Below are 26,217 nucleotides of genomic sequence, written 5' to 3'. Positions count from 1 at the left end.
CCTTACAAGCCCGGAAGACACTGCTCTCACAGAAAGTGTGCAGTACACCCTTCTGATTTCTAGTATGAAAGTTAAATTGAATCAACCACAGAACGAATGCAAAAGGTTCTGCTTTTGGAACCGTACAGCGTGCACTGTACTGTTTCTTAGTCCGACACTGTCCATTAGCAGCTCTCTAGCCCCATCTTCTGGCATCAGCAGACGGGCTTCAGTGTATGAGAGGAGACTCTCACAAAGTACTAAACCAAACAGTGGTAGCTCATCAAGGACCAACGCTTGGCAATTTCCTTACAAAGGGGTGGCTCTTGTAGAGGACCAAACCCCACAGTTGCAACCATCTATGTCCTGTAGGGACGGATTCTAAGCTAGTGCCAGGGCCCCACAATGGCAGCCATATAAGACGTGGGCCGTCCCCGCTCTGCTTCGATGCGAGGCATTGAGCTTGCACCACGCACAACCCCTGCAGCCATAAATGCCGAGGTTCGATGTTGCTTCGCTGCGGTGCAAGGGTGTGGACTCGTGAGCACCAAACTCCATAATGACAGCCAAATAAGATAAGGATTCTATTTTACTTGCTAGTCCTTACCAGGTTTCCTTTCTGCCTTTTTAAATTGTCTGTTAGGGGCTTAGCAGGTATGATGCCCCCCCCCTGTCCGTGTCTCCAGTCTCCAGGTGGGTCTTGTTCTGGGGTGCTAGCGACTGCTACTAAGTGATGTCTTCAAGTGTACTTTTCTATTCGTCCTCACCTAGTACGGGCTCCTCCTTTAGTTCTTGTCATTTCTGCTTTATTTTGGGCGGGGAGAAATTGTTCCGTACTCGAGGGGCTGTTTTCTTTGGCTTAGAGAGCTCAGTAGGTCTTGGTCTTGATCTCTCTTCAAAGTGGGCCAGACACCGGGCGAACTTCGGCGCAGAAGAAACATCGAAGCTTTGTCGTCCAGCTCTCACTTCCCCCGAATCTCACTCCACCCCCCACCTTCCCAACTCGGCTATCTCCTTTCTGCTGGCACCTTATTTCTCCGAGGTTGCTTCAGTTATTTCAGTCATATTCTCCCGGGTACTGCTGAGCCAGCGTTGGTCTTCCCCTGTCTGGGTGCGTTGAATTCTTGCATTGTCCAACACTCCATCTCTTCCAGCCTGGTCCACCGACCCACCAGGTGATTCTTAAATCCGTAGGAAGCGTGACTGCCATTCGTCAGTTTTCTCATTCCATTTCCACCAACTCCTCGCACTACTGCCCCCTTGCCCTACTGCCCCCTTGCCCTGATTCTGGTCACCTCCGCTCAGTTCCATCTTGTTTGTCTTATTGCGCGCCCTGCTCACCTGGCGTTCTTTTGTTCACCCCTCTGCTCATTTTCGCCTGTTAATCCCAGAGTCTCCGAGTGGCATCCTGGCTTCTAGGCCCGGCAGGTAGTGTGGTCGCGGCTCTAGAGCAGTGTGCAGACACCAATCCCCGTCTCCTCTCCACCGTTAGGCTTTAGCTGGCTCTCCTCGTTTTTATCCAGTAGGACACAATCCAATCGGCTTGTCCCTTTGCGCTTGCCTGAGGCATTTGTTAAATGTTGACTACGACGGGGCTCTTCGTTGAGTCCTACGTTACTCATTGTGAATACAGCTCCCCTTTCTGCCTTGGTTAGCTCATTCAGCTTTGAGGTCTTGTCCTTCCCGTTCAGATGATGCCCCAATAGTGGTATGTTTTTCAGACGACACAACCCCTACCCAAGAACGCTTCTGTGCACGTATGTGGGCAGTAGACTCGTAGGGGAAGGTCAAATGTATAACATTTTTTAGTGATAAAATTGAGGTTATTAAGCTTGGTGACCAGTCATCCATATGGTTTTCCACTTGGTGACCACCTTCCCCCGCCACCCCGTAAGTTGAGCTCCACCGCACTACTACGTCTCTTGCCAAACAGTATTGGTGCCTTCTTTGACTGCAGTCTGGTTTCGTGACCCTTCCCGACTGTATCGCAGCTATATTTTTAGCGCTGCTTAAAAAGTTTAAGAAAATGCCCTTTCCTACCAATACCTGCTCTTAAAACCATTTTTCTGGCTCTCGCTGTTTATTGCATGGATATGGAAACTCCCTCTATTTTGTCTTAAATGCTTTTCTAAACCGCCACCCACGCAGTACAAAATGCTGCGGCCTGGATTGCGCCTGTCAGACTTTGTCCCTTCATCTTGAAGAACTGCATTGGTGTCCCCTTTGCAAGCACTGTGTTCTTAAATCGCTGTGCATTGCGCAGAGAGCCTTCCCTATCTCGGGACCAGCATGGCCTAGACACAGAGCTCTGCTTTACCATCCATTCCGCAATCTCTGATCGGCTAAAGCTGAACTTATTCGGTCACCCCATGTTAAGAGAGCCCGGGTGGGTGGCCCTAATTTTTATCTGCTAAACGGTGGGACTCCTTGCCTGCCAAAAGCCGACAAACATCCAACTTAACTCCCTTTAGTAAAACGCTTATTATCAACCTGACCTTTTCCACAAGCCTAGTCCTCCTGTCAGTGGTGTAAAACTCCGCCAGTGCCATGACGTCTGTTCAGCGTAGTGGTGCATTTTACAAGTCTTCATAATAATGACAATAGTGTCCCATTTAGAAAACATCATGCTATAAAACCCACTTTACCACAGGGGCCAACAGTGCGGCCTCCACACTAAACTAAGCCTCCTTTAAGGCAGCTGAGGCACTAGCAGACATAGCCATATTTCCTTAGCTCTGTCAGTTCCTAAGCACCATTCAAAAAGGTTGTTTTCTATTAGATTCAAAAACTGGGAATGGCACATCTCGTGTTCCTCTCTCAAACTGCTGTGTAGATGTGACCGTGGGCTCTCAAATACCGAGTCTACCTCCTGGCAGAACACGGTCTAGGGAAAAACAACTCTTTATACCTGCTCCGCGGACAGACGTGCACAAATACACTACATTGCAGGATAATGCAGAACTTGTACAACTAGCTGGAAACTGTTTTAGGTTGGTAACGTTTTCTGTCTTCATTTATGGAAAAGATAACATTTCTTAATAATGCTGCTAGTGTTGAAAGAAGCACTTCATATTGCACAATGCCACGGGAATGCACCCTCAGCAGCAGGAAAGCTGTCGAAAAAATTGAAAATAACCTGTTTTTACAAAGCCCGTAGAGTTGGCTTTGATGAGGTAATTAACACAAACTTGCGTATTATTTGTGCAGGGTCTGTGCAACCTGCCCCTTTCTGTATGTCGAGTATTTTATTTTATTCCTGACGATCGGGGTGGTGCAGGGTACCATCACCAAAAGTTTGGGGAATAAAAACAGCAGCTATACAAACTTTGGGAATAAAAACTTGGGGTAAATATAGGAGGCACAGAAAAAGGCAAGTCACGCAGATGTGGCACAACTAGCCTGCACTCTTGTACACGCCTGTGTTTGTGTTGGGTTTGGCACAAAAAAGCAAGACCTGTTGGATTTGCCACAATTTTTTCCTACTGTGTGAAGTGCCTCTAGCTTTTACCATTTCCATCTACAATGTAGCATGGAAAGTGTGTATTTAAAAACATGATTTTGAAAGAAATGAAGTAGAATGGCCAGTCCAATTATTGAGGATTAGAAATTTGTATGTAGTGTTTCTTTACGAAAATGAGATTTTATTGCTCTTAGAGAAGGTGCACTGTTGTAGTAGGTTGTTGTCTGATTAAAAGAAGTTGAGGAGGAATGTTTACGTGTCTGTCTTTTTCTTAGTCCATGATGAAAGCTTGCCAGAATGTCTGGTCCCAAGCGGAGGTGATTGATCGGTGCCATAGTCCAGTCCCCCATCAATAAAATTGTTTTGTTATGCATTGTAAGATGTTCAGCTTCAGTGGCGTATGTTCCCTGTTTGTAATCTCCACAGCGAGATGTTGGAACGAGGGACAGTTCAAGTTAGCACTTTGAAAATATGGTACTTCTGTGGGTAAAGACTCCTCCTCCTTGCCAGATTTTGCCGAGGATAAGCAGATTGGAGTAGGATTTCTGAAGTGGTATTTGAATTATGCAGTGTGATCCAATGTGAAGACATCTTTTGTGTGTAGTGACCATCATTTTATCACAGGAAAAATGTGTAGTCAATTTGTTTTGGGAAGCAGATTTAATAGGTGACAGCTGAAATATGGAGCCATGGGGTTTAACTGAGTACAATGAGAATGCAGTAGTGAAATGGCACACAAGAGGTGCATCAGTACATCCTCAAATTTGATTAACACTACTTTAAGATTCAGAGTTGGCTTTGATGCAACATAATAAGGGGCGTGAAAGTACCCTTGGTGTGCAGACGCACATTTAGGGTACATTATTTGGAGAAACTCATTTCGAACAAAATTACACTTTGGTGTACTAACACAGTAAATGTGCAGCTGCTCACTACAGAGAGGAAATGTGGTAGTAAGATGTCATATTGGGTGTAAAATCTGTGCTTAATTTGAGCCGGTGGTTGCCGGTCGGGCGCACCAGCACTTATTTTTGGGGACCAGGATTTATTTATCTACGTTAGACTTTCATTGAGAGCAAGATCTGGGGGGAGAAGGGGGGCGGATGGGGAAACAGAAAGACATACCCCCCCAACACACAAAGGGATAAAACAGTCATCTGCAGAAGTGAGATAAAGGCGAATGGTGTGTCCGTTAGCTACTTAAACATGGATTTAGGGCTTCACAACCTTGGAATTCCGTTTGCGCATATTTTAATTACACAAGCCGCATGTTTGAGAGCACAGCTTCGAGCACCGGCACAATTTCATTTAGAGAGTAAGCATTGTGTAAAATGTGTGTATCAGTAGTCCTTCACATTTGACTGACAGCAAATTAAGGTATGAAATCACCCACGGTGCAACATCAGCATGACTGTGAAAATCATTCTGGAGCAAAAATCTCACTTAGCTGTGTAATATGGCTTTTTTTGTGTTTTTCATAATGTTGCATTCAACACAGGCCTTGCTGCATGTTAGCATGGTCACTGTTCGTGCATTGAATGTGTGTGATGAAAGGATACGCTTATTTTCTATCGAGCCATTCATTGAGTGCGTAATCACTTAATATGCGCTAAATTGTCACGTTTTCCCACTTTCACATTAACCGATCCAACAAAATATTTTCCAATCTCTGAACCTCTTTAATACTGTAGCGAAAATGGGGGTACAAGGAGAAGCAACCTTGTAAGTTCTGTATTGATGGAAGAAAAGGAGATACAGTTACAATGATCTTTGGTGTAATGACCCTAATTTGAACATAAGAATTGTTCACTGTGTAGCAAGACAAGTGCTGAGCGCAAGATAACACCATTCTGACTTCAGAAGGCTTTACATGGCTCAGCATAGCATAAACGTAATACAGCTGTGCATTTAGTCAGCTTGTTACAATTTAGGTAGTTTCACATTTATTTTTATTTATGCTGTGGAACTGTCAAAGCGATCCACATAAAAAAATAACCAAAATACATATACATTACACATAAAACATAATACATTTCTCAGTAGACAATAAGTATCAAAACTACTAAAAATATTGCAATGCCAAGATGCAATACCATTAATATAGATTTTAAAAACACTTAAAGTAAAAAATCCTGTAGCAAAACATTTCATTTGGTAGTGCATACAATGACTAATAATTCCGAGGCAGAGAATATTGATAGCTGGAAACACATGGGTCCCGGCCATTCACAACGGTATGGTAATAGCGCAGGGCACACAAAGAGAACATGATTCAGGTCTTGAAATTTAGATCGACCAAGATTACACTCCGCTGAAGTGCCATACCATTTAGCCACAGGGGCATTAGGCGGGAGCAAGCCCTTCCACAACACAATCCTAAAACGTCTACCCTCATGCAATAAATTCCATATGATATAACGTTGCACTTTTTTTACTAGAAGGGAAACTAATACATTCTGGACGCCCCCCACACCCCCCCCTTTTTTTTTTTTTTTTTTTTAATTTTTTTTTTTAAATTTATTTTTTAAGGCATGCTTTCTTGTCTAGCCAACTTAAGGGCCACTTATACTGTTTTAAACTGGCTTTCAATTGCGGCTGTGTTAGAGCAAATACCAGGTTACAATCTAGTCCTAACAGATCTAGAGCAAAAGAAAAGTTTCTACAAATTGTAAACCTTCCCCCATTATCCACCCAGATTTATTTCTTCAAACAGACAGGAAACTCAGTGTACCACCCTGCCAGACCCTGAACAAACGCAACTTCGCATGCCCATCTCCAATCTTAGGGCTGCTACTGGGGTCACGGTATTAACAGAAGTGAGCTTTCTAAGGATTCTACCTTCCATCAAATCCAGAAAGCCCCATTTCCATACATCAGTCTATTCCAAGCTATAGAGTAACAAGGCTGGGATTTTTGCTCGGCAAACCTCTTAAAATATAGTGTCTCCTCCTGGTCACCCTATATAGAGCACCTAAGCTTTTTGCTTGGGACCTGGCTTTACACGTTATTTTCCATAGGGGTCTTATCACTAAGATTCCCACACATTATTTTCCCCAAAAAAGTATACGATCTCACGGTTTCTAACTTTTGTGCCCCTAAGGACCATCAAAAATTACTATATTTCGGTTTCTTTTTCCCATGGAAGCACATAATTTTACTTTTCGAGATGTTAATTTTTTTAAAGTGGGCATCTGCAAGCTGTTTCAATGTCTGTAGACGACAATTTAATTATTTCGGGGTAAGGTCCAGAATTATGATGTCATCGCCTATAATAGGCAAATTATAGATTTTACACCAACTTTTGGGGCAGAGCCCTCACTCTGAGATAGATGTATGGGTAAATCTGAGACATATAACCAAAAGAGGAGCAGAGTTAAGAGACACCATTGTTTTAGCTCATTAAGGGCAGGTATTTCCTGAGACAGACCTCTGTCACGACCTAATAATGCTCTGCACCAGGTAGAAAAGTGCAGAGAGATAACCAGCTCTGATGGGGTGCTTGGCATACCTAATATAGAAAGCTTTCTCCACAGCAAGGCCCAGTCCACTTTATCAAATGTTGTTGAAGTCTGTATAAGCTGCATAGATCGCTCCTCCTCTCTGTCTCTCTCTTTTACATATTTTTCATTGATCATATGGAGGACTGCCATGTTATCGATAGTACCGTGTTTTTTCCCAAAGCCAGTTTGCTCGAAAGGTATGATTTTGTATTCTTCAGGCTTCTCATTCAAACTCAATCTCACTTCTTGTACAGTGTGACTATAACACTTCTCGACCAGGAGGGGTGCATTTTTTTAAATTTTCATAGCAGCTTTTAAAAGCCAGGAATAATATCTTACTCCAAGTGGGGTCGACTTGTTTTATTACTGAGATTAGTCTTTCGTCTGGTCCCATCGCCGTAGAGGAAAACATTCCTTGAATGGCCAGATCAATCTCTTTTTTGGAAGGTTAGTTGTAAGCGGTTGAACCCCCCTTTAATCAAAGACCCTTCCACTTCCACCCCATTGGAGGCATAGAGATTACAAATAAAAGTAACTCAACTGGCCTTGTCAATAGCAGAGGGAAAAGATCTCACTCTTGACCCATATCCTTCTGTGACCAGAAACTCCTTGACTGTCCTTTATCTGCAGATTCCCTTAGTTCGATCCAAAGCCCGTCCCAGGCTTCTGTTTTAATGCTGGCCTTTACGCGCCTCCTTAGGCCCCCCTTTTTTATTTATTTATTTATTTATTTTTGTTATAGGGAGAATACGAGCCTCCTTCTCCCCCTCCCCCCTTTTAATTTTTTTAATTTATTTATTTTGTTATAGGGAGAATATGCTATATAATGTTTCCTAACTAAGGCATTTAGTTTCCTATTTAAAAGAAAGAGTGGATGAGGAATCGCCTTAATCCTACACTTAATAGCTTTTTGTGTAGCCCCTGCTAATAGCTGCTTCATAATCTACCGAAGCTTTCCAGTTCATCCCCCACCCATGCTTCAAGATTTTCGAGGGTCATTTCTAGTTCGTTTCAGGCCTGTAATCATGTTATGGTCCCACTGTGTCCTCTGTCTTTTTATCAGATTTGGATAGAGACCCATCAAACCTCCATGAGCCAGTGGGCAGCATATTCACGTCCAGGGAGAAAACCAGAAGACTGTGATCGCTAAGAGAGTTGTCTTTGAACGTTAAGTCGCTTAACAAAAAGAAAGAGGTGCAACGTACCACCACATAGTTTAGAATTGCCTCTTCCCTTGGAGGTTTGTGCGTGTGCGACGCTGAGGAGTCTGAGGTGAGCCTCCTGTAAGCTATAATACAGCCATTACCTCTCGGGTGATCGAGTAGGAGTTTCCCTCTCTTATCTGTTCTAATCTTTGATGGCAAAGTGGTCGGAGGGATTTGCAGAGCGTCCTCTTTTTCCACCTCTTGTAGTTGCTGCAAAGTGTGATTGGAAATTTTATAATTTAAATCTCCCACTAGTAGTACATGGGAGGCTTGTTTGCTGTCGCAAGATTTATTAATAAAGAAAAAAACCCTTACTAATAAAACGAGAGCCGCACCGGGATCCTTACCTAAAGCCCACAAAATTAAGGTCATAAACCGATTTCTAGGATTTTTATAGCATTCATACTTCCATTTAAACCTATTTGACAACAAGTAGGCTACTTCCACCTTTGCATGCCCCCTCCTAGAGGGCCTAGCATTACTGTCAAAAGTGTAGTAATCATCACACACAAGTTCCAACTCGGACCAAGTCTCCTGGAGACAAATCACATCTGGCATTAATGAATCAAAAATGCAATTTCTCACTGCTATTCTTTACCCCGCTTCATTCCATGACACAGCCTTAAGCTCATAACTAATTATGGTATCACGCAATTGCTTAGACCAGCATGCCCCATTTAAAATACCAGGTAGCCAGCCTCAACCCTCTGAGCCGTCATTCAGAGTTTGAACCTGGGATTTTATGGTTCCCTAAAAGACACCTGCCTGCCATTTACCCCTCCCCCACCACCCCAAGTTAAACTTTCAGACCCTGATAACCCACCAGGACCCACTGTTAAGAGACCCACAAAGTGGGTACTGCCCTCTACACCCCTCGCCACCCTGAGGGGAGACCCACCAGTGAATCTTCCCATCACCTCTAAACTTAAAACAACATGGATGATCCTGCATTTATCATTTTGTATTATCGTATTCACCGTGAGCATGGAGTAAAATCACCCTTGATTTAAGATCCGACCCAGAGTACAACAAGGACACCACATCCATATCACTACTTTGGATCAGTCTCAGAGGCTCTATCTCAAATATTGAAGCAAAGATGATCTGTTTAGAGTTATATCTGCACCAAAGAGTGGACTAAAGTCTAACATTCACATGTCCACATTACAACATAATGTTTTTTTTCCTTCAAATTTAGAACGTTCCGAATGACCCTTCTTCAGGCCAAAGTCTACAAAAGGAGTCTCCAAAGGATTTAGTGCTGATAGCATACCGGAGAGTTGTGCAGTGGCATCCTCTACCACTGTCGCCGCTACTGTCTTCTCGTTTTGTGACCTTGGGGGTCCAGAAGCAGTACCTACTACCAGAGGAATAGGACCAGAAGATTCTGTTAACCCTTCTGACCTTTGTGAAGAATCGGTCTCTTCTCTAAATTGAACTTCCCTTCCAAGTTAACTTTGGTCCAAAGAGGGTTAGATTTAGTTTTTGTACATGTCTTTCCCGGAAGCAGGCGCCCCGATCTTATTTTTTTTGCCGTTATTTCCTTAGAGTTGGATAAATCGGACCAATTGCTAATGACTTTATCAGGTGGGGGAATCCACAGGCTCATTTATAACAGACTGGAGAAGACATGGGGCAAAATCTGAAAGAAAGTATTATCAAAAATTATTGCGACACTGAGGGATTTGCAGCTGTTTCTGAACCTGCCTGATGAAACTCCCCTCTGGTCCAAAGGGTAATCAAGGGGCCTGCAAGCTCATAGCATGTCCAACTGAAATAGATGAAATAAATAAATTTTGCTGACGCTCACACTAGCACTAAAAGTGGCTACCCATTTTTGCAAACCTGTGCACCTGTAGATTGGCATAACATTTAGCTAGCTATCATGGCTATGTTTTATGCCTCTTTTATATCAGTGAGTGAGCGCTGCAACACCCCTAGCTGTTGTGGAGATCACGGCAAAAGGGACAAGGCTCAAGCTTGCTCAACTTGATATCTTTGCTGATCTGTAGGTTTAGACAACAGAAAGGGCTAGCAGGCAAGCAATCCCCCGTAAATTTCTTGTGTGTTCCACTGCATACCTCCAGGGCAGTTGTAAAGGATACAGTGCATACAGTAAGCACCGTGCGATAAGAGCAAAATACAGGCCAGTTGGCGGTGAGGGGTGAGTTGGGAGGAGGAGGATGATTGTTCATGGGCCAAATGAGCAAGCCACACTGACCTAATGCCCACTGCCTCTGCCCCTTGCTGTGGGGTACCGCGGCTCTAAGCCTTGTCTCTCCCACACCGACTCACCACTTGCCTCCTTCTACTTTAGCCGTGACCAGTGCCCCAATTGCAGACCACGGGTTCTCCTCACCGTTGTGACCTGCGGCGGCCAGCAGCTTTACTGCTTTGCCACTCAGCGACTATGCAGTGACTCAGTGGGTGGTGGCTAACGGGTGGTAGTGGTTTGCAGTCCTCTGAACTGCTCTGGAGGCCTGTCGCACTACTCCACTTACCTCTTCTCTACCGCTCTTGCAGTCCTTTGGCTGCTCACTGGCTCTCTGCCTTGTGGTGTCAATGGCAAACACCTCCCTGCTCTGCTGCTCCGACACGTTGCTTCTGGTGTAAAAATTTAGGTAGAGAATTAGACACTTGATAAATGATTTGTGATGAAATGAGACACCGTTCCCTAACCTTTGCCCTTTTTTTTTTTTTTTTAGGGTAGAGCGCACAGTTACTCCGTCCCTGTTGGAATCTCTCTATGGGCTTTTAACCACACCCATGTCACGTCTGTCACTTTCATTGGTTTGTGGGCTTGCCTTTTAAAATCCGCTTGACTCTATGACCGAAATGCATGCATACATCATGCCTTTTCCATTGTTTAGACCTCCTAGAGCGCACCGGCCAACTACTGAAAGCATACGAGGCTTCATGTTTTCAGCATGGTTTCCGGACTACTTTATCTTTTTATTTTGAAATCAGCACGATTGCGCTGGGTTTTACATAGCGCGATTACGCTAGTTTTTTTTTTTTTTTTTAATTTCAATGCGATCGCGCTGCGTTTTACATAGCGCGATCACGCTCGTTTCTTGTTTTTCTTTCAATTAGTGTGGCAAGAAAAGTCCGGTTAGGAGTTTACAACGCTAATATCTCTAACTCGAGCAAATGCGAGACCTGTTGCATTGCAAATGCTTGTTTATAATTGTCACATTCATTCTTATAAATTGTATGCAAAGAATAGAGTATAATAAATGATTATTTCATATAATGTACAATACTGATACTTGTGTGTGTAAAGAATTTGGGGTTTGAACTGGGCCTCTTGTCATATTCCCTGTATATTTGTGGGATTAGTGAGCATTTTGTACATTGCATAGACAAAACTAGGGGATTCTTTATCTTTCCACCACATTATCACAATTGCATGATTTGCTAACAAATAATCTCTATAGCGATAAGGTAAAATATTTGTCAGTTTTTTAGAATTAAAGGTTATTTGGAGGACTTTACGTTATGGGCTTCCTTTGTCATTCAACATGCAGGTTCCAAAGTCTTTCTGTAGGTTTTCCCTGATTGTGCTGAACTATTCAAAAGGTGAGGTGGAACCCTCTAGAAGAAGCTTTGATCTAAGATTAATTATCTTTGGGAGTTAAGTTCAACATTTTAAAATTCGAATTGTTATATTTTCAGTCACATTATGGACCATCTAGACGGGGTAATCGACAAACCTGAACAGGAGATGTCTTCTCAAGAGCTTCAGCTTCATTATTTTAAAATGCACGATTTGGATGGAAATAATTTGTTGGATGGTTTGGAACTTGCAGCTGCTATTTCCCATGTGCATAAAGAGGTGAGCGGAAAATATTGCTTACATATTCCTACGTGCGACATTTTAAAAGATTGGTTTGTCCATACCATAAGTCTCTGTAAATGTGACCAACAGTATTCAACTGCTTAAACATTTCAGAATGTCTTTTGGATACTAATATGGTTCTTATTCACTTGTTAATGCTTCTGATACTTCTCAAGCAGCCCACTGGAGATGATTTAATACTCTGAATTTATAGATATAATCCTTTCTCTTGAGCGTTTGCTATGTAATGACCATTCAGCCGCCTCACATGTGGTGACAATGTGCATGGAGAATTTAGAAAGTTGGGCTCTGTCGCAGTACAAAACAAAGGCTGTGTTGTGTAGTGCTTTGTTGAAATCCAGGAAGTAAGGAAGTTCAACCTTGAGATAAGAAAGTGAGTCTTTGTTTTGCCATCTTTTATTTATGTCCTTATTTACCAGCAGTTGGATCTTGCATATAATTACCCATACTTTACAGGTGGATATCCATCTTATAGGATTTTAGACCTGGCATCCTTGGCATGGTTTCCCTGACTTTTTGCCTTCAGACTTCGTTTTTGCCGGTTTTGGGACTCTGGACACTTTACACCTGCTAACCAGTGCCAAAGTGCTTGTGATCTCTGCTTAAAACATGGTTACATTGGCTTATCCACAATTGGCTTATTTACTTATATGTCCCATTAAAGTTCACTACCTGTGCCCTGGGCATTTAAATGTAATGCTACTAGCCGACCTGCAGCACTGATTGTGCCACAGAACTAAGTAGCCCTTCAACATTTATCAGACCTGACATTGCAGACTCTGTGCAGTTTTAAACTGTCATGTCGACCTGATAATTTAACCCTTTTGTCGGGCCCAAACCTCTTTTTAATACATATGTTGCCCCTAAGGTTGGCACTGGACAGCCTAAGGGCACGCTGCAGTGTATTTAAAAATTAGGACATATACTTTTAAGTTGTACGTATCCTAGTAGTGAAAAGTTTTTAAATCTGTTTTCACTACTGCAAGGCCTATCCCATTGGATACCATTGAGATTACCTTATTACATTTTATAAGTGTAATTACTAATTGCAAAGGATCAGGACCCCCAAGATTGGAGACTCTGGAATCACAAATTAAAGTCACAACTAAAGGTGAAGTCCGATTTTAAATTGTAATTCTAAAAATGCCACTTTTAGAAAGTTGGCTTTTTCTTTTGCCATTTGGTGCCTTCAGCCTGCCTCTGAATGAACATCTGAGGTGGGTGACTGCTGGCTTTGTGCATTCCCTCTAGACAGCCACACACACAGGGAGCTTGGGTGTGATGTGACTGATGGGCCATCCACATCCTGACGGCCATCCCGGGCAGGATGGGAGGGAGAGGAACTGACACTTACACCTGAATAGGCTGTTTCCTGTCCCCACACTAAGAGATGCAGACACCCCCCCCCCATAGCAAGTCTGAGGGGCTCTGTGCACTTTAAAGGCACAACTGGGTATAAGTACTGGACCTCCGACACCACCAACTCAGTACACTTCTGGACCTGTGGATACCCTGCCAGGAAGAAGGACTGCTGGGCTGAAAAGGCTGCCACTGTGCTGGATTGCTACTCTGCTGGACACCTGCTCTGCTCTGCTGTATTGACCGGCTTCTTGCTGGCCTCTATGCTTGGGAAGGACTGGACCAGCATCTGTCCAACCCAGAACCAAAGCGACTCCAAGGGCTTGCTGACTTGCTTCCAGATTTCCGATTGAAGTCTTGGGGACAAAAAAGACCTGCTACAGCACCTGGACTCTTCCAGGTGTGAGTCTTGCCCTGCCAAGAAGTGCCAATCCAATCCTGGGCCCCTGGAAGTAGGTCTAAGGTGCTGCTCAAGTCAAAATCAACGCTTTGCCGCCATTTTACCACGCGGAACCAGTGCATCTCCATTGATGCTGATGCATCGCTGCCACTGGGAGGATCAAGGGCATTGCATCGCCGATAGCACATCGCTTCCATTTCTGACGCATCTCCGCCTCGGAAACAATACATTGCTTACATCCTAAGGATCAACAACACATTGCCTTCCCTGCCCTCACACGTCCACTGATGTCGACTTAAACAAGGTAGTTTTGCTGTGGGCCAGGGCTGGTCCCTGTATCCGACACACACTCCATTGCGATCGGCCTGAACTGTCAGATTTATCTTGGTCTAGCACAACCAGATAGGCCGGTTGACGCTTTCTGCTTTTAACCGCTTTAGTGCGGGCGTCGGCCACTGGCCGACACCCACACTACCTCCCTGGTCACGACCAGTGGCCGACACCAGGGAGATTTTTTATTTTTATTTTTTTTAATTTCTTTTGTCCCTGGGAGACACGGAAGCTCTTCCGTGTCTCCTCCTGCCCCCCACCCCTTTGTGACATCAGCCCCCTCCCCCCTGGGGGCATATTTAAAAAAAAAAAAAAAGGTAGGTGCCCCCTGGAATCGGCCCCCAGGAAAACCAGACCCACATATAAAAGATATATATATTTGGCACCAGTTGTCTTGCAGTTGCAGCTGGCGTCTTCAAAGCAATGCACATACTTCAACTGACGCTTTTCAACTGTAGCTTTTAGGCAGCAATAAAAAAAAAAGACAAGTAAGTATTGTGATTATGTTTCTGCTACAAAAGGGTCAGACTTGTCTAGTGGCAGTTTTAGTGCCATAAAGAAGCGCAGAAGGTTTATATGCCTACTGCAAAGAGTAAATCTGTATTTTATGTAAATAGCTGAGTACATTAGTAAAGTCAGCCATTACCTGCGCTATAATACAAATGAAATGTATGTGCGGGGGGGAGGGCGGCTATGGAGAGATGAAGGGCACTTTTGCTGGGTGGTAATGAGGGAATCCGAGGAGGAGGGAGTGGGAGCACCAATAACGATTTTTGGACTGGGCGCAGGAGGTGCTAAAAGACTGTGACGAATGATATGTGACAAGGTGTCTTTTGAGTGTCTTGAAAGAACGTGCTGATTGAGGGAAGGTGGCCTCTACTGTTGCACTTATGTGACACACACCATCTATTTTGTGACTGTCTACGTAGGCTAGTGTTTTAGAGCAACAGTTTAGCCTATAGCAGAGATGGCATCTTGATGGATGACTGCTGCCGTCACTCGGGTTATAGAGGACAGCTCTGACATAGGATCAGAGACTGAGACTGAGACATGAGACATGAGACATGAGACATGAGACATGAGACATGAGACAGAGAGAGAGAACATTTCGAGGTTTGCAAAGGATTCTGGGTAACAGAATCTGGTCACAGCCCCACAAGTCATCCCATCCTGGATTCCCCTAGGTCTCTAGTTTTCAAAAATGCACAGGTTTGGTAGGTTTCCCTAGGTGCCGGCTGAGCTAGAGGCCAAAATCTACAGGTAGGCACTTTCCAAAAAACATCTCTGTTTTCTGTCAAAAATGGGATGTGTCCACGTTGTGTTTTGGGGCATTTCCTGCCGCAGGCGCTAGGCCTACCCACACAAGTGAGGTATCATTTTTATCGGGAGACTTGGGGGAACATAGAATAGCAAAACAAGTGTTATTGCCCCTTATCTTTCTCTACATTTTTTCCTTCCAAATATAAGAGAGTGTGTAAAAAAGACGTCTATTTGAGAAATGCCCTGCAATTCACATGCTAGTATGGGCACCCCGGAATTCAGAGATGTGCAAATAAACACTGCTCCTCAAAACCTTATCTTCAGCCCATTTTGGAAATGCAAAGGTTTTCTTGATACCTATTTTTCACTCTTCATATTTCAGCAAATTAATTGCTGTATACCCAGTATAGAATGAAAAACAACTGCAGGGTGCAGCTCATTTATTGGCTCTGGGTACCTAGGGTTCTTTGGGAACCTACAAGCCCTTTATATCCCCGCAACCAAAAGAGTCCAGCAGACATACCGGTATATTGCTTTAAAAAATCTGACATTGCAGGAAAAAGTTACAGAGTAAAACATAAAGAAAAATGGATGATGTTTTCAGCTCAATTTCAATATTTTTTTATTTCAGCTGTTATTTTCTGTAGGAAAACCTTGTAGGATGTACACAAATGACCCCTTGCTGAATTCAGAATTTTGTCCAGTTGTCAGAAATGTTTAGCTTTCCGGGATCCAGCATTGGTTTCACACCCATTCCTGTCACTAACAGGAAGGAGGCTGAAAGCACCAAAAATAGTAAAAATGGGGTATGTCCCAGTAAAATGCCAAATTTGTGTTGAAAAATGTGGTTTTCTGATTCAAGTCTGCCCGTTCCTGAAAGGTGGGAAGATGGTGATTTTAGCAACAGAAACCCTTTGTTGATGCCATTTTCAGGGAAAAAACCACAAACCACCTTCGGCAGCCCTTTTTTCCCATTTTTTGGGAAAAAACTAAATTCTCACTGTATTTTGGCTAATTTCTTGGTCTCCTCCAGGGGAAACCACAAACTCTGGGTACCATTAGAATCCCTAGGATGTTGGAAAAAAAGGACGCAAATTTGGCGTGGATAGCTTATGTGGACAAAGTTATGAAGGCCTAAGAGCGAACTACCCCAAATAGCCAAAAAAGGGCACAGCACTGGGAGGGGAACGGCCCAGCAGCTAAGGGGTTAAGCACCACATTTCACTTTATTCTTTAATAATTCATATCTCAAGTTCTACTTATTGGATGTTTGTCATTGTGCTCTTGTTTTGTTCATTAAATTAAGCTCTATTTTTCTAACCAGGTGTGCTATTTTTTGTGTGGTGTTTTCCCAGTTTCACTGTTTTTAAAGTGTTGCACAAATAGTTAACACATTGCCTCTTAAATTAAGCCGGACTGCTCTGTGCCAAACTGCCAGTGTGAGCACAGGTTAATTTAGTGTGACTTACCCAGACTAGGATTGTGGATCTGCCTGGAAGGGGGCATAGCTCTGCCAACCAGAAACCCAATTTCTAACATAGGCTTTACTGGGAACATTGACCAAAGGTTACTTCAGAACCATGCCCTTTCAGCATTTCCTGGTTTAATCTTAGGACCAGAAGAGAAGGGGGGGGAAAAGGAGGAATCGTGTACCGTTTCCTTATAATAGGTACGGTGACCAAGTCTTGAGTTTTTATTGTAACACTCGCGGCCATCACCAGTTTCCAAATCTTATCCATTGACTTTAGCCTATCCTTGCCCGACAGGTAGGGGCATATATATCCACTTCTTACCTATTTCCCTTCTAGCCAACAGGATAGCTAGAAAAGGAGTTTTACATTGAGCTGAGTAAGCAAGGCTGAATTTCAAAGTCTGTTCTAAAGAAGATCAGATAAACACTTATCTTAATTGTCAGGCCCAAAACCTCTGATAGTACTCCACTTACTTCCTCCCATAATTTAGCCAGTTTTGTGCAGTCCAAGAACATGTGAATATCATTAGAGTTCATCTCGCCACATCTTTTACAACTCGGAACATGATGCTTCACATATCTGCTTATTGTAAATTCTGTGAAGAGTAAAAACAATAAAAAAAAATGTGATTCTTCTTTAAGGCAGTGGGTCTGACAGTGGAACAAAGAAGATTTAAAGATAGTTGTCAAAAGTATGGTTGGGTAGATGTTGGCAGGTACCCTTCCCATGATTGCAGCAGAGTCTTCACCTTCTTGTCATCTGCCTTTACTAACTCCCTGTACCATATAGATACTCCTTTCTTTAGGGGTGCTGGGTCTTGTATTCACTCCGGAAACTCTCATTCCACACCCGTTAAACCTTTATTTTCCAAATGCCACCATGATATTAACTGGAGAAACTTTAACCCAGAGATAGATCGATTTGTGACTTTAACCAGTTCCTCTCATAATTTTAATTGTGACTGACCCTTATACACAGTACCCGGCTCTTAATAGGAGGCTCAGTTTATTTTCCAAAATTGCTGGTGTAAATACAATTTAAATTTTGCACTTGTATAGCGCACTGCTCACCCGTTAGGGTCTCAAGGCGCTGTACGCATACTGCTGTGGAACCCCTTCCTGGCTTTTCCCTGTGAGGCTCCCACTCCGGGGCAGCCCCCAGGGTGAAGCCAGTCATCCAAGCGCTTTCAGGGCTGTTGTGGAGACTAAGCCAGCTATTGGCCAGAGTTACAGAGTCTGACCCATTAATTAGATTAGGCACTGAGGTGAGAATTATCTGGTCCAACGGAATTGAGCCCAAGACCAGCCGAGGTGGGAATTGAACCCTGGTCCAGGGCCAGATCTCTGCATCAGGGTCTGCCGCTCTAACTATTGTGCCACACTTCTCCACAGTACCAAGGGAGTCCCAAATAGGTGCATATGTCACATAATATTCAGTCACCAAAATGTTCTTAATTTGATCTAGTGTTGCCCAGAGAACTTTGACACTCACTATTTTTTTTTTTTTTAATATCATGGATCTCGGAACTTGTGCGGAAAACAGTGTGGATCTAAAGTATTCAATAAGGCTAAAAAAACTCTTCATCTACAAGTATCTGGTCTAGATAACAACATTCTTAAATTTTTACATTGCAATGCAAAATGGTACATCCACACATCAGGGAGCGCAAAACCCCCGTTCTCAAGCATTCTTCTAAATTTGTTCCAACGAAGCCTGTTACCCTTGCTTACCAGTTTGGAAAGGGACAATATGCTCTGAACCTTTGTGTTGATAGTTCTCGAAAAAGGCAAGGCTACCTTATCAAACAAATAAATCAACTTCAGTAAGATCACTATTTTAACCAAGTTAATATGCCAATATACTGTCAATGGAAGGTTCTTCCATCTATTAAGCAAAGCTTTTATTTCTCTCATCACCCTTTTCAGATTAACATGTGGTAAATCCTCAAGTTTATCTGTAACTGTGATGCTTAGGTATCTAATAGTGGATTGCTTCTTGCCTCTAGAACGCCACAAATTTCAACTCATAACCTCTGTGTTCGACTTATTTCTAGCCTATCCTGAAAAGGCATCAAATTACTATGTGATCTCCTCTATCCGAACCACTGTTAACTCGGGTTCTCTAGTATACAACACAATGTCGTCTGCGTATAAAGCTATGTTTTCAAAATGTTTTGATTGAAATGGCATTATCACTTTATCCTTCCCGAACGTTTGTGCTAGTAGTTCAATATATAAACCAAAAAGAATCAGTGAAAGTGGGCACCCCTGTTGTGTCCCTCAAGAAGTATTGTTTGCTATTTTAGCTGATGCAGCCCTAAACCTTTTAACCCCTTCTGCCAGGACCAGAGGCAGCCAAACTGACTCCTGAACTTCCCATAAATGGTCCCAACAAACCATATCAGAGGCCTTTGCTGCGTCAATTGTAACTATTGTTAAACTGTCCTCTTTTGCTACCGCTATTTCAATTCTAGATACCAGCAATTTTGTGAGATCATGCATTTGCCTGCCTGGGAGAAAACCTTTCTGATGGACATGAATAACTTTCCTTACTACCTTTGCTAGTCTCTTTGCGATTATTCTGGAATACATTTTATCATGACGATTAATGCTATAGGATTCTGCAGTTTTTGGGTCCTTATTAGGTTTTAGAATCAAGGTTATCATCTCTTCATTCCAGCTGGGGTGTTTTTCTGCATCATTCCTATGTATTAGATTAAACTATTCTAGCCATATCAGAATTGTTTCTTCCAGTGATCTATAAAATTCCACTGGCAGTGCATCAGGACAGCAGCTTTTATCTATGTTTTTTTTTTTTTTTTTTTTTTTTTTTTTGCTCATGCTTCTGTTATTTTCCCCATGAAAATCTCTCCTCTATCATCCTCTCCTAAGACCGGGACTTTTATCTCTTATCCATTCTCTTAAAGTAGGCAGATCCGGCTTAGCTCCCTCTGCATATAAGAGCCAGAATACTCCCAAAATGTTTGCTTCAATTTCTACTAAATCTTGAGAGGTGTTACCCCCAACATCAGTTATTAGACTGCTTACGTAGTTCTTCGCCATGTCCACTATTGCTTTCTAGACTAACAAACAGCCACTTTTTTTCTCCATACTAATAGCATGCTAACTGGGATCCTCTCCACCTTGTTCTTACCTTGCCCTCTAATAGCCCCTTAAAAGTTTCTTGTTTCTCCTTTATTTTACTTTGCTGGTATCTAGCATTGCCTTCTCTAAATCCACAGTGTCCCTTTCAATTTTCCTAACTTTCTCCCGAAATTCATTGGCTGCAGTGAAACTTATTTTGTGCGGGATTCCGTGCACATATCCCTTAAAGGCCTCCTCCACCGAGGAAGAGGTCCCAACGTTAATCTCAAAATACCTCCTACTCTGCTCACTAAGTTCTTGTAATGCTACAGGATCACGTAAAGTGCTCTGTCCATCTAGTCCCCACTAACTTCTCTGGTATTTGCAATATTAATGAAACACAGGAATGGTCAAAACAATGGGTAGGGATGTGGGTGACCCTTTTACTTTATTTCTCAAGATATTGTCAAAAAACAGGTCTATTCTAGAATAACTCTAATAGTTTTCACTGTAGAAGGTATAACTCCTACTCAATCCTGTTGTTGTTCACCATACATGGAACAAACCATAATCCTGCATTAAGCACTTTAAAGCTTTGGTGACCTTGACAAAACTTGCTTTCCTACTTGTAGATGAGCTATTTAAAGTCTGTGTAAGAGGATGTTAAGATTGTCACCTATAACTAGGTGACTGGGAATTCTGACATGTTCAAATGAAGGGTATCTAGAGGTTCTGTATCATCACAATTTGGGCCGTAAAACTCTGCACATGTAAATGTGGTCCTACAACATCTAAGCTTCCTGATCACCCACCTGCCTGCCGTATCTACCTTTATATTCCAAAAGGTCTATCCCAGTTTTTTTTAACTAAGAACACCACACCTCAGGAACTGTTCAGTTGATCCATGCATGCCATATGGTGTACCCAGTTTTGTTTCCCAAACAAACTCTTACTTTCTGTTAAAATCAAATGTCTCTTGAAGTATCACCACTTGCTCTGCATTGTTAAGGAGGTATTCAAATATTAACCTCTGTTTAGGTTTAGTACGCAATCCATTACCATTCCAGGTTAATACACTAACCTGTTCCATCTAGTCTTACTTTACCTTAATCAGCATGTGTTAAAAAAAAGAAAAAAAAAAGAGGTGTGTGCTGAATATCTACTGATAGATATAACCTAACACTATAAACCGCCGATCTCTTGTTCTCATGCTTGTAGAGAGGACATTTTTTATTCTTTTCCCATTTGCTCCCCTCCCTGTGCTCCCCTCCCACTATTCGTCGTACACTCTTTAGCCGGACTTCCATGGGAACCTGCCCTAGACCTGATAGCATATGTCTTAAATAACTGTTCGGATAGTTGCGCGTTGGAGGGCTAATTTAAAATGTAAGATTAAGGGCCCGATTACGAGTTTGACTGATAGGAAAGGCCGTCTTTCAAACTCATGACACGGTGGCTGCTGCCTTCGTGGCGATCACCCTGCCGGACCTCTTATGTGTTTCCCACTAGGCTGGTGGGCGGAAACCTCTGTTTTCCCCCGCCGGCCTAGCGGGAAAGAGACAGCAGCATTGTCTCCAGCTCGTAATGGAGCCCACAGCAATGTTGCCGCCTGCAGAGTGCGCCAGCACCCTCACAATTTTCACTGTCTGCACAGTACATAGTGAACATTGTGATGGTGCTGGGCAGGGGGACCTCTGCGCTGCCCATGGCAAGTGCATGGGCAGTGCAGGGGCTGCACTGGCCCCCTGCACCTGTTCTCCCCCAGCCGTTTCATGGCGGCGAAACCGCCATGAAAAGGCTGGCAGAGAACACAACGTGCATGCAGCGCTGCACCGGTGGATTACAATCGCCACCCTCCGTCAACCCATTGGGATTTGTCTGACAGCCAGGGTATTTATGTGGTGGTCAGACCGCCACAGCAGCTGTGGTCCTGGCTGTCAACACAGAGCTGGTGGTCTTAAGACCGCCAGCCTTGTAATCAGCCCCTAAATCTTAAAACCTTAGTAGAGGGACTATAAACAAATTTAATCATCTTACTATCCTAAGGGGGTTTATAGTCTTAATAAACTCATCAGCCTGTTCCACTCTCCTTATATTGAACATTTAATTTCTCCACATTATCTTCAACATGGCCGGAAACCTTAACTGGGCTCTAGCTCCCAATTTCTTCATCTCATCCATTCTATGGCCCAGTTCCCGTTGATGCTGTTCTCTTGTCTTGTCCAATCTTATGCTATATGTAGAGGTCCCGGTTAGATACCCTGTCTTGTGTGCCAGCCCTATTATCTGCTCTTTAACAGGTGTCTGATGGGGAAATTCAGCATGATTTTCCTAGGGTTCTTATATCCTTCCTTCAACCTACAGGGATCTCTGTGGACTCTCTCAACCTCTTTTTACAAGTATACCTCTAGAATACCACTCGTGCCCTCCTCTCTAAGGAGCTTAATAACAAAATCATTTAAATCAGAGCCTTCCAGGACATTCCAAATTATTAAGTTGGTACAAGGCGAGTCATTTTCCAGTCTTTCAAGATCATCTTGTTTGCTATCTATGCTACTGATGCTGATATTATGGACAGTAGTGGTCAAGGCAGAGAAAAGCAAGTAAGGATCAGTATTAATTTAAAAAAAAAAAAAAAAAGTTGATTGGCAAAATGTTTAAATTAATCATAACCACTGGGAATTACTCTGGGTCACCTTTGCAATCACCTGTTTTCCCCAGTGTGCAACAATAGGCTAGGACTAGCTGCGTGTCAATCAGCCTTGGCTTTGCCACAAAAAGGGCAGACCAGCCTGAAGTGCCAGGCCATAATTCCCTCTGTATGTGGACTGCTCCTTTTTGCAGTGGTGCCAAGACCATTGGTGCCAAGGGTAGGTGTTGACCCTTCAAACCAGGAGATATGAGTCTAGTGACATTGGCTGGCATGAGGTTAGAGTTTGGATGGATAGGATTATTTTTTAATATGTAGCTCTATGGGTAGATTGCCCACTAGTTCTCGCATGAAAAGTCCTATCAATTCCAAAAATGTGGTAAAACGTGGGAGATGAAAGAGGAGGAGAGGGTGAGAAGAACAGTCAAATATGGTGTGGAGAATGGTAGTGTTCATTTGGACTTGGTGGGTGGGTAGATGTTTGGTGTTTTGATGTGCGTGAGTATTTGTATTCAACAAAATGGTAGTCTCCTTTTGGTTGAGTTAGTGATGTCCATCTAGGATATCCCAAGCTGAACATACACCCTTACTTTATCCATCTCGAAAATCTTTATAAATGGTGGATGAGGGGGTCGATCTAGTCCACTCCATCTCTCCATCTTCCATTTCCTGAGTTGTTCCACTCTTCTCTGTCAACTTGAACAAACGTGGGCCTCAGTCTGAGCATGATGCCTTTTGCAACTGGACATGTCAGAACTGGTCTTTGTGCTCCCAAGCCTACAATAACCTGATAGCAACATGGGGCAGATACTGGTCTATGACTAGAGGAGTTCACAAACTATTGAGTATTGCAGAACCTATGGTTGCCTGTACAGCGTGTCCTCACCAGAAGACTGTTAAAGTACTTAAACCACTCAGCCAGTTTGTGTTTGGTGTTATGGTACCTAGGATGCCTGCAAACAAGTGTTGGAAAGAATGTTCCTCCCTAGGGGTACATTTCTGCTGATTTGCTACCTTCCCTCCAGACTTGCCCTAAGCTTAAGAAACCTGCAGAGCTTCTTTGCTGCTCACAATAGGAATGTTTATCTCCTTTCTGAGCAGCCGAACTGTCCCAGCTGATCCATCCCTGACATGGCCCAGGTGGGTGCAGAACTGTCCTATGGACAACTGGACAGACTGATTACCATGGATCCATGAAGCAGCTCCATCCCAGTTGCCAGGCACGATGCAAGAAGGACATCCCGATCACAGGGCCGCTACTTCACCTGTCATGGATGCTTGATGAGCATTCTCAATTGCCAGCCCCGTGCCTGTACGGTCACTGTATCCTCCTTCCTCAGCCCCGGAGGGATACAGATACTGTTAGCTTCACACCAACAGCATAGAGTATAGTTCTGCTAGCTCCCTGAAACCAAAACAGTTTGAATCCTCTTACTTGTCCTTTCGTTTCCAGAAATGCTGCAGGCTGAAAAGCAGTTGCTGCTGAAGGACCGTTTCCAACTGATAACAGTCACTTCAGTGGCTGCCTCCAAGAAATCCTGATGGCTGGGAGATTCAGTGATACTGATCCCTACACGAGAAGATATTCTGAGACCGTTCCTATTAGTCCCCTTGAAAAGCAGACTAACCTATTGTGTCCATAACTAAGTCCTTGACTTCAATTAACTGTGAAGTGTCCCTACCCAGACACTGTTGACCAGATACCACATTGATAGGACATCATCACCTGGAACAACCATCCCATGGACTAGTGCAGGGGTGAAGTCCTAGTTGTTTATGTTGTGGAGTTTTAGATCAGCATTTTTGGGAGTGACACTTGTAGCTCTGGACTATTTTGAGGGTTATCTTCCTCCTATGACATCCTTTTGTACCTCCGTGCTACACCAGTGTCAGAGTGGGATTGAGAGTCCCTGCATCTGTATCCCTTGCTCACTTAGTAAATAGTAGTTTTGAAAGTACATTCTGTCTCACTCACTCACTCACTCACTCACACACACACACACACACACACACACACACACACACACACACACACACACACACAGACCCCCCCCCCCCCCCCCAAATTAATCCACAGTGTAAGTACCAGTGAACACGATTTTAGGACGCAGTTCACCCCATTCTGATATTGAGATACTTAATCCCCCAAACGATGGAGTCAATAGTGCGTTGCCAGACCAGGCAATTCTAAACTTCCCTAAATTGAACTGTCTCTAGCTGCATAGTAGAATATTGGCCCTAGTGGCAGCATTATCGGAAACTAATCCTAAGCCTCAGAATATTATAGCACCTTCTGTTTTTTTTATGTTTGTGTCTTAGTTTTAACTTTGATTTTACGTACCTGAATAATAATGTACTTTACCTTTCTAAAATTAAGCTCTTACTGTACATTGATGTTTACTGTGCCAAGTGCCTAACGGAAAAACGTGTGTATCCAATATAATCGCAAAAGTACTGTTGCTATCGGACACTCTTGTCAAATTACAGTACCTACACAGTAACCATACTGCCTCTGACACCATTGAATTACTTGTAGTTGGTATGCTGTTGGGGCCATATTGTAACCAAAAACCTGGAAATGTAAGACCAATATGAAAACTGGCAATGCCTGAAAACTAAGAAATGATGTATCTGAGCACTGTGTTGTATCTTGCCAAGGTTCCTGTAACTGCACTGTACACGTCTACTCCCCTACCAGCCTCTGCAAGGGTTTAGTTAGGGCTCGTAAGCGAAATTGGCTGAATCGGGAGACACATGTACCCAAACTGCAGAGCTAAGTTAATACACATAAGGCCTTGCATACACTCATTCCTAGTTACTGAACTACTAAAATGCAATAGCTGCCGCATGGGACTTGTTTGCACATAACTCTCATGTAACTTAGAGGTATGCAACATCATTTAATCATTCTCTTCTTATTACATAATAACAAGTAAGCACATGACCAGTTTCTCTTTTCCTTAATATATATTATAGGAACCAGATGAAATATATACAGTGTAATGATAGTGCAGACAATGCAGTGCTCAAATAGAAAAGGGTGTGTGTGTATATATATATATATATATATATATATATATATATATATATATATATATATAATTTTCTCTTCAGTTGCTGGCCGCCACTGTGCGCCTTAACAAAGAGCTTGTTTGGTAAATGTGGAGTCAACACTCTCCGCCAAAATTTGATCATAGCTCCTTATGAAACCATTAATCAAGGATTCCGACACTCCAGGTTGCTCCTAGTGCAGCCTTATTAAAGTGTTTGTGTTCTACCGGTTCTGACACGTTCCGGCTGCCCTGCAGTCTTGCTCATAAAACAGAGGCGCCATTCTTTGATCACATGTTTTCAAATGCATCATCATAAACATAGACAGCATACTTCCGAATTCATGTTATAGATCATGCATCATCTCCGCATTTCTATTTAGAGCTTCTTGTCATTTTTAAAGATGGTACACAGTTATTCTCTAATCTGTCATTATTATCTTTAAATAAAGTGCATCGTGCAATCAACTCAAATATGCCTCTGTGGGTATTCTTTTTACAGTTTCCCAACATTTTTTGTTTTGGTCATGCCGATCTGCACTTAACGTTTTAGAAGCATCATAATATGTAAACAGTTCTAGTGTAAAAGCCCCACAGGGCTATTTATAAT

The 26,217-nt window shown here is 43.0% G+C and overlaps 1 protein-coding gene across 3 annotated transcripts in view; it reads left to right on the top strand.

The window, feature by feature from the left end:
- MCFD2 (multiple coagulation factor deficiency 2, ER cargo receptor complex subunit) overlaps nt 1-26,217 on the top strand; it is a 107,476-nt gene that overhangs the window by 61,920 nt on the left and 19,339 nt on the right. For 2 of the 3 annotated variants that reach the window (XM_069234025.1, XM_069234026.1), the window contains one exon: nt 11,820-11,979. In XM_069234025.1, the coding sequence (XP_069090126.1) occupies nt 11,820-11,979 (160 nt within the window). Of the gene's footprint in view, nt 1-11,671; nt 11,724-11,819; nt 11,980-26,217 lie in introns of all 3 variants that reach the window. The other variant, XM_069234027.1, reaches the window with a different exon arrangement.

The sequence above is a fragment of the Pleurodeles waltl genome, chromosome 5 (genome assembly GCF_031143425.1).
Source record: "Pleurodeles waltl isolate 20211129_DDA chromosome 5, aPleWal1.hap1.20221129, whole genome shotgun sequence".
In the NCBI taxonomy this organism is placed as follows: domain Eukaryota; kingdom Metazoa; phylum Chordata; class Amphibia; order Caudata; family Salamandridae; genus Pleurodeles; species Pleurodeles waltl.
Note: the sequence above shows the minus strand (reverse complement) of the source record. Positions and strands in the feature narration are given on the sequence as shown.